The sequence below is a fragment of the Amblyraja radiata genome, chromosome 6 (assembly GCF_010909765.2).
Source record: "Amblyraja radiata isolate CabotCenter1 chromosome 6, sAmbRad1.1.pri, whole genome shotgun sequence".
Classification (NCBI taxonomy): domain Eukaryota; kingdom Metazoa; phylum Chordata; class Chondrichthyes; order Rajiformes; family Rajidae; genus Amblyraja; species Amblyraja radiata.
In genome coordinates, this window is record NC_045961.1 from 8463434 (window position 1) to 8475840 (window position 12407).

The following is a 12407-nucleotide window of genomic DNA, read 5'->3' on the forward strand; positions in this document are numbered from 1 at the left end:
TCTCTGTGTGAAAAAGTGTTTCCTCGTCTCCGTTCTAAATGGCTTACCCCTTATTCTTAAACTCTGGCGCAGCGGTAGAGTTGCTGCCTCACAGCGCCAGAGACCCGGGTTCAACCCTGACTGCAAATGCTGCCTGCATGGAGTTAGTGAGACCACACCTGGAGCATTGTGTGCAGTTTACGACTCCAAACTTGAGGAAGGACATTCTTGCCATTGAGGGAGTGCAGCGTAGGTTTACAAGGTTAATTCCCGGGATAGCGGGACTGTCATATGCTGATAGATTGGAGCGGCTGGGCTTGTATTCTCTGGAATTTAGAAGGATGAGAGGGCATCTTATTGAAACATATAAGATTGTTAAGGGTTTGGACACGCTAGAGGCAGGAAACATGTTCCCGATGTTGGGGAAGTCCAGAACCAGGGGTCACAGTTTAAGAATAAGGAGTAAGCCATTTAGAACGGAGACGAGGAAACACTTTTTCTCACAGAGAGTGGTGAGTCTGTGGAATTCCCTGCCTCAGAGGGCAATGGAGGTAGGTTCTCTGGATACTTTCAAGAGCTAGATAGGGCTCTTAAAAATAGCAGAGTCAGGGGATATGGGGAGGAGGCAGGAATGGGGTACTGATTGGGGATGATCAGCCATGATCACATGATCGAAGGGCCGAATGGCCTAATCCTGCACCTATTGTCTATTGTCTATTAAGGCAGCAACTATGGAGTGAAGGAATAGGTGACGTTTCTGCCTCTGTAAATTGTCCCTAGTGTATGGGACATCACAGGTGATCGATGGTCAGCGTGGACTAGGTGGGCCGAAGGGACTGTTTCCACGCTGTAACTAAACCAAACTCGTAATTCCCCCAGAGAGATACAAGTAGAACAAAAAAAGCTTTTCACTGTACCTCGGTACACGTGACAATAAACTAAACGGAGAAATTAACTGACTGAGAAACTGCAGAAAACCTTATAAAACCGTACAAAAAACCCCCCACAAAGTGCTGGAGTAACTCAGTGGGTCAGGCACTTTCTCTGGAGGGCATGGATAGGTGACGCTTCGTGTAGGGACCTTTCATGACTCCTCCATCCTGCTTGCACTCTCATCTCCAATATTATCCCAACAATTTCCACAATGAGCTCAAAGATCGGCCCACTGAGTCCAGCCATCACCGTATCCCAGCACTACCCTACACTGTAGGGACAATGTACACTGTCGAAGCCAATTCATTGACAAACCTGCACGTCTTTGGAGTGTGGGAGGAAACTGGAGCACCCGGAGAAAATTCATGTGGTCACGGGGAGAACGTACAAACTCTCAGGCATGAGATTTTTCCGCGGATTGTGAGGTTCGGTGGAGCATTGCCACTGCCGTGGCCCCATCGTCGCGAGGCTTCAGCGCTGTCGACGCCCCACTTCACGCCTCCGCGGTGCCGAGCGGCCGAGCTTCACTTCACGCCTCCGTGGTGCCCAGCCGCGGGTGCCATTGACCGCTTCGTCCGACCCGGTCATCCACCCGTGAGGTCCCGGCCGGGGTTCTACGCGGCGATACAGGAGGCATTGAGACTGCGGCGACTGTGGAGCCTCACGGTGATGGAGCCTCGTGGTGATGGGGCCTCGTGGTGATGGGGCCTCGCGGTGATGGGGCCTCGCGGTGATGTGGCCTCGTGGTGATGGGGCCTCGTGGTGATGTGGCCTCGTGGTGATGTGGCCTTGTGGTGATGTGGCCTTGTGGTGATGGGGCCTTGTGGTGATGGGGCCTCGTGGTGATGTGGCCTCGTGGTGATGTGGCCTTGTGGTGATGGGGCCTCGTGGTGATGTGGCCTTGTGGTGATGTGGCCTTGTGGTGATGGGGCCTCGTGGTGATGTGGCCTTGTGGTGATGTGGCCTTGTGGTGATGGGGCCTTGTGGTGATGTGGCCTTGTGGTGATGGGGCCTCGCGGTGAATGGGGCCTCGCGGCGGTGGGGACTCACGGTGATGTGGCCTTGCAGGCAGTGGGGCCTCGTGGCGATGGGGCCTCGTGGTGATGGGGCCTCGCGGTGATGGGGCCTCGCGGTCAATGGGGCCTCGCGGTGATGGGGCCTCACGGTGATGGGGCCTCGCGGTGATGGGGCCTCGCGGTGATGGGGCCTCGCGGTCAATGGGGCCTCGCGGTGATGGGGCCTCACGGTGATGGGGCCTCGCGGTGATGGGGCCTCGCGGTGATGGGGCCTCGCGGTCAATGGGGCCTCGCGGTCAATGGGGCCTCGCGGTGAATGGGGCCTCGCGGTGATGGGGCCTCGCGGTGATGGGGCCTCGCGGTGATGGGGCCTCGCGGTGATGGGGCCTCGCGGTGAATGGGGCCTCGCGGTGATGGGGCCTCGCGGTGATGGGGACTCACGTTGATGTGGCCTTGCAGGCAGTGGGGCCTCGCGGTGATGGGGCTTCGTGGGCGGTGGGGCCTCATGGCGGTGGGGCCTCACGGTGATGTGGCCTTGCGGGCAGTGGGGCCTCGCGGTGATGGGGGCTTCGTGGGCGGTAAGTCCTTGCGGCGTCTGTGGGACCTTACCAAGGCTGTGGGAACTTGGTGAATTTCAAAATCCGCTACAATTCCTCTCTTTTCATTTTAATCCCCCGTCTCATGTCTGAAACTGTACATCCTGCATCCGTAGCCAAGCCTCTGGTGCTGTCCCACCTGCGACGTGGGACATAGATGTGTGTGGTTTAGGAAACAGCTATTCCAAATCACCATTCACCATCTTGGCATTCCAAGGCATTGAGGAATGAAGATGTGGAGTGATTGTTTTGTTGTTTTCAGTGTGTGCTCATCCTGTTGAGAGTCTGACCCCATGCTTTGAAAGGTGCTTTAGTGTAAAGCAGGGTATGGAGTTGAACTTTGCCTTGTTCAACGATGCTGATTAGGATTAGTTGTGACCAGGCCTCTTGCAAACGGTTCCAGCATTTTTTCATTTGCTGCAGCTTATTCCCAGCCGCGACTTCCCCAATCCAAGAAACACTTGCCCATGTTGTTTTGAATACATAGATTGGATATATCTCTACTGACTCTTTGGGAATCTCTGTTGACAAATCTCTGGGGCCCGTGGTTGATGCGTTTTGCTTTTGTGTTTGTAGATCACCCCGACACAATGGCGGTGCACAGGACGAAGGCCGAGGCCCTGGTGAAATGGGTAAGCATGAAACTCCCCTCTTCATCCAGAAAAAGATAGTGTTCATTGTGGCCCAGCGTGGAAACTGGCCCATCGGCCCATCATGTCCATGCCGACCCACCAAGCACCAACTGATCCCATTTACCAGCACGCCATCACGCGCTCACCTCAATGCTAAGGGCGCTAAGTAACAAAGTAACGTTGGGTACGGGTGCTCTCTGTACACACACACACACACCCCCCCCCCCCCCCCCCCCCCCGATTGTGTGGGTTTTCTCCAGGTGCTCAGGTGTCCTCCCACACTCCAAAGACGGACAAGTTTGTGGATAGATTGGCTTCGGTAAGATTGTAAAATGATTCCTAGTGGTAGGGTGATGCTAGTGAACGTGTGATCGCTTGTCGGCGTGGGCCGAAGGGGCTTGTCTCCACGCTGTATCTCTAAACTCCAAAGGTGACATCTGTGGAGAACGTGGATAGATGACGTTTTTGGGTCAGGACCCTTCTTCAGACTGATTTGTACTGGGGAGGAAGCTGGAACGGAGGTGGGAGCGGGGCGAAGCTTACAAGTGATGGATGGAGGGGATTCGGGTCAGAGGGGGTGATTGTCAGAGGAAGGGAGTAAGTGACAAAGTCTAGAGGTGATAAGGGGCCAAGAGGGTGTCAGATGCGAAGAGGAGTGTAATGTTAGGATACAGGTGGAAGATCCAGCACTTTGTGTCTTTTGTTGCAAGCCAGGGCAAACCATGAGCCGAATTCATTAAGTCATTGGAGCCGAATTGGGCCATTCGGCCCATCAAGTCTACTCTGGCATTCAATGTTCCCAATGTTGGGCGAGTCCAGAAATGTTCCCAATGTTGGGCGAGTCCAGAACCAGGGGCCACAGTCTTAGAATAAAGGGGAGGTCATTTAACTTTTTCACCCAGAGAGTTGTGAATTTATGGAATTCCCTGCCACAGAGGGCAGTGGAGGCTAAATCACTGGATGGATTTAAGAGAGAGTTAGATAGAGCTCTGGGGGCTAGTGGAGTCAAGGGATATGGGGAGAAGGCAGGCACGGGTTATAGATTGGGGATGATCAGCCATGATCACAACGAATGGCGGTGCTGGCTCGAAGGGCCGACTGGCCTCCTCCTGCACCTATTTTCTATGTTTCTATGTTTCAGTCATGGATGATCTATCTTTCTCTCTCAACCCCATTCTCCTGCCTTCTCCCGATAACCTTTGACACAACACGATATGATAGAACTTTATTTATCCCAGGAGGGAAATTGATCTGCCAACAGTTATAAAACACAAGATACATGGAACATGAAATTATAGTGATGAGAGTAAAGGCTGGGGGGATGTGCAAAGAGTGGGGAGGGGGGGTCTGTCTCCGTCTCAGTCTACCCCATGACAGAAGGTGGAGGAGTTGTACAGTTTGATAGCCACAGGGAAGAAGGATCCCCTGTGGCGTTCTGTGCTGCATCTTGGTGGAACCAGTCTGTTGCAGAAGGTGCTCCTCAGGTTGACCCATGTGTCACGGAGGGGGTGAGCTGTATTGTCCAGGATGCTCCACAGTTTGAGGAACATTCTCCCCTCCAAGACCAACCTCCCGTGAATCCAACTCCAACTCCGCCCCCAGGACGGAGCCGGCCTTCCCGATGAGTTTGTTGATCGTGTTGGTGTCCGCAGCCTTCTCCCTGCTACCCCGGCACACGGCAGTGAAGAAGATGGCACTGGCCACCACCGATTGGTAGAACATCTGCAGCATCTTATACCCGTACTATTAAAGAATCTGTCAACCTCCGGCTTAAAAATGCCCCATGACAACCTCCACAGCCGTCTGTGGCAAAGAATTCCACAGATTCACCATCATTCCTTCTGCAGTTGTACAGTGTATTGTGTGCAGTTTTGGTCCCCTAATTTGAGGAAGGACATTCTTCCTATTGAGGGCGTGCTGCGTAGTTTTACAAGGTTAATTCCCGGGAAGGCGGGACTGTCATATGCTGAGAGAATGGGTCGACTGGGCTTGTATACTCTGGAGTTTAGAAAGATGAGAGGGGATCTTATTGAAACATCTTATTGAAACATATAAGATTATTAAGGGTTTGGACACGCTAGAGGCAGGAAACATGTTCCTGATGTTGGGGGAGTCCAGAACCAGGGGCCACAGTTTAAGAGAATTCCACAGGCTCATCACTCTCTGTGAGAAAAAGTGTTTCCTCGTCTCCATTCTAAATGGCTTACTATTGGGCCGAAGGGCTCATATCCAGAAAGGAGGCTATTGTATCGAATGGACTGAGTGGCCGGCTTTTGCTGAAGATGTGTTACTCCAGTGCAGTCGCCCACACCCACTGCTGCACTTTCAGGTCTTGGGCAATTGCCCTCCCAGCTTCCTTTGTCTCTGACCCACTGCGAATGGTTCTATGGCCCACTCATTTGTTTGATGCAGCTGGTTGTGTAATACACCCAGCTGAACAGATCATTGAAGATAGACAAAAAACTGGAGTAACTCCGCGGGTCAGGCAGCATCTCTGGAGAAAAAGAATAGGTGACGTCTCGGGTCGAGACCCTTCTTCAGACTGAGCGAATGGAGCATCTGGGCTTGTACACTCTGGAGTTTAGAAGGATGAGAGGAGATCTCATTGAAACATATAAGATTGTTAAGGGCTTGGACACATCAGAGGCAGGAAACGTGTTCCCGATGTTGGGGGAGCCCAGAACATAGAAACATAGAAACATAGAAATTAGGTGCAGGAGTAGGCCATTCGGCCCTTCGAGCCTGCACCGCCATTCAATATGATCATGGCTGATCATCCAACTCAGTATCCCGTACCTGCCTTCTCTCCATACCCTCTGATCCCCTTAGCCACAAGGGCCACATCTAACTCCCTCTTAAATATAGCTAATGAACTGGCCTCGACTACCCTCTGTGGCAGGGAGTTCCAGAGATTCACCACTCTCTGTGTGAAAAAAGTTCTTCTCATCTCGGTTTTAAAGGATTTCCCCCTTATCCTTAAGCTGTGACCCCTTGTCCTGGACTTCCCCAACATCGGGAGCAATCTTCCTGCATCTAGCCTGTCCAACCCCTTAAGAATTTTGTAAGTTTCTATAAGATCCCCTCTCAATCTCCTAAATTCTAGAGAGTATAAACCAAGTCTATCCAGTCTTTCTTCATAAGACAGTCCTGACATCCCAGGAATCAGTCTGGTGAACCTTCTCTGCACTCCCTCTATGGCAATAATGTCCTTCCTCAGATTTGGAGACCAAAACTGTACGCAATACTCCAGGTGTGGTCTCACCAAGACCCTGTACAACTGCAGTAGAACCTCCCTGCTCCTATACTCAAATCCTTTTGCTATGAAAGCTAACATACCATTCGCTTTCTTCACTGCCTGCTGCACCTGCATGCCCACTTTCAATGACTGGTGTACCATGACACCCAGGTCTCGCTGCATCTCCCCTTTTCCTAGTCGGCCACCATTTAGATAATAGTCTGCTTTCCTGTTTTTGCCACCAAAATGGATAACCTCACATTTATCCACATTATACTGCATCTGCCAAACATTTGCCCACTCACCCAGCCTATCCAAGTCACCTTGCAGTCTCCTAGCATCCTCCTCACAGCTAACACTGCCCCCCAGCTTAGTGTCATCCGCAAACTTGGAGATATTGCCTTCAATTCCCTCATCCAGATCATTAATATATATTGTAAATAGCTGGGGTCCCAGCACTGAGCCTTGCGGTACCCCACTAGTCACTGCCTGCCATTGTGAAAAGGACCCGTTTACTCCTACTCTTTGCTTCCTGTTTGCCAGCCAGTTCTCTATCCACATCAATACTGAACCCCCAATGCCGTGTGCTTTAAGTTTGTAAACTAATCTCTTATGTGGGACCTTGTCGAAAGCCTTCTGGAAGTCCAGATACACCACATCCACTGGTTCTCCCCTATCCACGCTACTAGTTACATCCTCGAAAAATTCTATAAGATTCGTCAGACATGATTTACCTTTTGTAAATCCATGCTGACGTTGTCCAATGATTTCACCACTTTCCAAATGTGCTGCTATCCCATCTTTAATAACTGACTCTAGCAGTTTCCCCACTACCGATGTTAGACTAACTGGTCTGTAATTCCCCGTTTTCTCTCTCCCTCCCTTCTTAAAAAGTGGGGTTACGTTTGCTACCCGCCAATCCTCAGGAACTACTCCAGAATCTAAAGAGTTTTGAAAGATTATTACTAATGCATCCACTATTTCTGGAGCTACTTCCTTAAGTACTCTGGGATGCAGCCTATCTGGCCCTGGGGATTTATCGGCCTTTAATCCATTTAATTTACCCAACACCACTTCCCGGCTAACCTGGATTTCACTCAATTCCTCCAACTCCTTTGACCCGCGGTCCCCTGCTATTTCCGGCAGATTATTTATGTCTTCCTTAGTGAAGACGGAACCAAAGTAGTTATTCAATTGGTCCGCCATATCCTTGTTACCCATGATCAACTCACCCGTTTCTGACTGCAAGGGACCTACATTTGTTTTAACTAATCTCTTTCTTTTCACATATCTATAAAACTTTTGCAGTCAGTTTTTATGTTCCCTGCCAGTTTTCTTTCATAATCTATTTTTCCTTTCCTAATTAAGCCCTTTGTCCTCCTCTGCTGGTCTCTGAATTTCTCCCAGTCCTCCGGTATGCTGCTTTTTCTGGCTAATTTGTACGCATCATCCTTCGCTTTGATACTATCCCTGATTTCCCTTGTTATCCACGGATGCACTACCTTCCCTGATTTATTCTTTTGCCAAACTGGGATGAACAATTTTTGTAGTTTATCCATGCAGTCTTTAAATGTCTTCCATTGCATATCCACCGTCAACCCTTTTAGAATTAATTGCCAGTCAATCTTGGCCAATTCACGTCTCTACCCTCAAAGTTACCTTTCTTTAAGTTCAGAACCATTGTTTCTGAATTAACAATGTCACTCTCCATCCTAATGAAGAACTCAACCATATTATGGTCACTCTTGCCCAAGGGGGCACGTACAACAAGACTGCTAACTAACCCTTCCTCATTACTCAATACCCAGTCTAAAATAGCCTGCTCTCTCGTTGGTTCCTCTACATGTTGATTTAGATAACTATCCCGCATACATTCCAAGAAATCCTCTTCCTCAGCACCCTTGCCAATTTGATTCACCCAATCTATATGTAGATTGAAGTCACCCATTATAACGGTTTTGCCTTTGTCGCACGCATTTCTAATTTCCTGTTTGATACCATCTCCAACTTCACTACTACTGTTAGGTGGCCTGTACACAACACCCACCAGCGTTTTCTGCCCCTTAGTGTTTCGCAGCTCTACCCATACCGATTCCACATCCTGCAAACTAGTGTCCTTCCTTTCCATTGCGTTAATCTCCTCTCTAATCAGCAACGCTACCCCACCTCCTTTTCCTTTCTCTCTATCCCTCCTGAATATTGAATATCCCTGGATGTTCAGCTCCCAGCCTTGGTCACCCTGGAGCCATGTCTCCGTGATCCCAACTATATCATAGTCATTAATAGCTATCTGCACATTCAACTCATCCACCTTATTACGAATGCTCCTTGCATTGAGACACAAAGCCTTCAGGCTTGTTTTTACAACACTCTTACCCCTTATACAATTTTGTTGAAAAGTGGCCCTTTTTGATTTTTGCCCTGGATTTTCCGGCCTGCCACTTTTACTTTTCACCTTGCTACCTATTGCTTCTACCCTAATTTTACACCCCTCTGTCTCTACGCTCACACATTTAAGAAACCCTTTCCCTTTAACTCCATCCTCCACTAGCCCATTCGACACCCCACCCCCCTTATTCAGTTTAAAACCACCCGTGTAGCAGTGGCAAACCTGCCTGCCAGAATGCTGGTCCCACACCTGTTAAGATGCAATCCGTCCCTTTTGTACAGTTCCCCCTTACCCCAAAACAGATCCCAGTGATCTAAGAATCTAAATCCCTGCCCCGTGCACCAGTTCCTCAGCCACACGTTCAGGTCCCGTATCTCCCTGTTCCTGCTCTCGCCAGCACGAGGAACTGGAAGCAAACCGGAGATCACAACCCTGGAGAACCATGGGCCACACACAGTTTAAGAATAAGGGGTAAGCCATTTAGAACGGAGACGAGTAAACACTTTTTCTCACAGAGAGTTGTGAGTCTGTGGAATTCTCTGCCTCAGAGGGCGGTGGAGGCCGGTTCTCTGGATACTTTCAAGAGAGAGCTAGATAGGGCTCTTAAAGATAGCGGAGTCAGGGGATATGGGGAGAAGGCAGGAACGGGGCACTGATTGTGGATGATCAGCCATGATCACATTGAATGGCGGTGCTGGCTCGAAGGGCCGAATAGCCTACTCCTGCACCTATTGTCAATGGAGCGAAGGAATAGGTGACGTTGGGCCATGGAGGAGGCCCAGGACAGAAATGTCGGATACGGAATGGGAGGGGGAGTTGAAGTGCTGGGCCACCGGGAGATCAGGTCGGGTAATGCGAACTGTGCGGAGGTGTTGGGCAAAGCGATCGCCAAGCCTGCGCATGGTCTCGACCGGAAACGTCACCTATTCTATCGCTCCATAGATGCTGCCTCACCCGCTGAGTTTCTCCAGCATTTTTGTCTCTCTTCACTCCCCTCCCTTCACTTGTGTACTTATTGCTTCGTTTTCTGTTTCTGATACAGGTTAACAGTCTTAAATTGTCGGAAGGCGTCGGGAATCTTGCAACCCTTGGGGATGGTGTTGTCTTCATCCACATAGTGTGCAGACTGTGAGTAACTACTTCACGCAAGAGCTTTCAAGGGAAGATAATGCTTTGGGGGATAGACACTAAATGCTGGAGTAACTCAGCGGGTGAAGCAGCATCTATGGAGAGAAGGAATCGGCGATTTCAGGTCGAGACCAAGCGCAGGCTTGGCGATCGCTTCGCCCAACACCTCCGCACAGTTCGCATTAACCGACATAATCTTGCGGTGGCCCAGCACTTCAACTCCCCCTCCCATTCCAAATCCGACCTTTCTGTCCTGGGCCGCCCCCAAGGCCAGAGTGAGTCCCACCGCAAATTGGAGGAGCAGCACCACATATTCCGCTTGGGTAGTTTACACCCCAGCGGTATGAACATTGACTTCTCTAATTTCAGGTAGTCCCTGCTTTCTCCCTCCTTCCTCTCCCCTTCCCAGCTCTCCCACAGCCCACTGTCTCCACCTCTTTCTTTCTTCTTCCGCCCCCTCCCCCATCCCCACATCAGTCTGAAGAAGGGTCTCGACTCGAAACGTCCCCTATTCCTTCCATCCATAGATGCTGCCTCACCCGCTGAGTTTCTCCAGCATTGTGTGCCTACCTACAATTTAAACCAGCATCTGTGGTTCTTTCTTATACGTGGATGTAGAGGGAATGCTCCCACTAGTAGGAGAGTCTCGGACTAAAAGGCGATTAACGTTCCACTTTCTGTCCACTAAAAGTTCCACAGTTTGCAAAGTTGTATTCCACTTGTTGAATACAGTCGCTAGCCAACAATCAGCCTATCAGGGAATCTCCTTGCCCAAGGTCATCTGTTGCTAGCCAGATTTGCCCTGATCTTTTCTTGCTACCAGTCCAGAGGATGCTTCCACTGGTGGGAGAGTCTAGGACCAGAGGTCACAGCCTCAGAATTAAAGGACGTTCTTTTAGGAAGGAGATGAGGAGGAATTTCTTTAGATAGATCGGCCATGATTGAATGGCGGAGTGAACGATGGGCCGAATGGCCTAATTCTGCTCCTATCACTTATAGACCCGAAACGTCACCTAATCCTTTTCTCCAGTGATGTTGCCCTGGACGGCATGGACAAGATGGGCCGAAGGACCTGTTTGTGTGCTGTGTAGCCCTATTGACATGATGAAAGGCCATCGCCCCACCTCCACCTCGTTCTGCGGCTTTTTTAGATTTACTATTTGCAGTTTTAAATGTTCAAATAAAAAGAAAAGATAGGTTATAAGAGTGCAGTAATCAAATCGTTGTCTATGTATAGCAATAGACAATAAACACAGGAGTAGGCCATTCGGCCCTTCGAGCCAGCAGCGCCATTCAATGTGATCATGGCTGATTATCCAAAATCAGTACCCTGTTCCTGCCTTCTCCCCATATCCCCTGACTCCGCTATCTTTAAGAGCCCTATCTAGCTCTCTCTTGAAAGTATCCAGAGAACCGGCCTCCTGAGGCAGAGAATTCCACAGACTCACCACTCTCTGTGAGAAAAAGTGTTTCCTCGTCTCCGTTCTAAATGGCTTACCCCTTATTCTTAAACTGTGACCCCTGGATCTGGACTCCCCCAACATCGGGATCATGTTTCCTGCCTCTAGCGTGTCCAAACCCTTAATAATCTTATATGTTTCAATAAGGTTAAACTTTTCAATAACGAACAAACTTTCTGATTTCAGAAATGGAAAAGAAAATGAATTGCAGATAGTTGAAGACAAGTCCATTGAGGAGAGATTCCAGTTCATCTTCAACTTTTTACAAAGTAAGCATCCCGCATGAGGCAGAACTGGGTGGCCGTCAGGGGGAGTGTTGTGGAGCAGAGGGATCTAGGAGAGACCAGGTACATTGTTCCTCAAAGCTGGCGTCACAGGTGATCTGGGTCCATGGCACTATCTCGTTGTGCCATGGACCCAGATCACCGTCTCCATCAGGCGATCAGCAGAGAGCAGAGGCCACCGCGAATGAAGTCCCGTCACCCCTATGCTCCACATGGAAAACAACTCCCAGCATCCATCCAGCCAACTGAGACAAAGGCACACTGGATAGCCAGCAAGTGGTCACAGGAGTGGAAGGCAACCTCATCTCCATTACACAGCTACATCTCTTCACCAGGTAATAGACATTAGACAATAGGGGCAGGAGTAGGCCATTCCAGCCAGCACCGCCATTCAATGTGATCATGGCTGATCATCCCCAATCAGTGCCACGTTCCTGCCTTCTCCCCATATTCCCTGACTCCGCTATTTTCAAGAGCCCCATCGAGCTTTCACTTGAAAGCATCCAAAGAACCTGCCTCCACCACCCTCTGAGGCAGAGAATTCCACAGACTCACCACGCTCTGTGAGAAAAAGTGTTTCCTTGTCTCTGTTCTAAATGGCTTACTCCTTATTCTTAAACTGTGGCCCCCTGGTTCTGGACTCCCCCAACATCTGGAACATGTTTCCTGCCTCTAGCGTGTCCAAACCCTTACTCTTATATGTTTCAATGAGATGCCCTCTCATCCTTCTAAACTCCAGAGTGTACAAGCCCAGC

The 12407-nt window shown here is 49.9% G+C and overlaps 1 protein-coding gene across 1 annotated transcript in view; it reads left to right on the plus strand.

Annotated features, from left to right (window-relative positions):
• numa1 (nuclear mitotic apparatus protein 1) overlaps positions 1 to 12407 on the plus strand; it is a 98766-nt gene that overhangs the window by 16307 nt on the left and 70052 nt on the right. Inside the window, exons 3-5 of the mRNA XM_033023398.1 lie at positions 3097 to 3156; positions 9823 to 9908; positions 11555 to 11637. Coding sequence (XP_032879289.1) covers positions 3115 to 3156; positions 9823 to 9908; positions 11555 to 11637 — 211 coding nt within the window. The 5' untranslated portion in view covers positions 3097 to 3114. The remainder of the gene's footprint in view (positions 1 to 3096; positions 3157 to 9822; positions 9909 to 11554; positions 11638 to 12407) is intronic.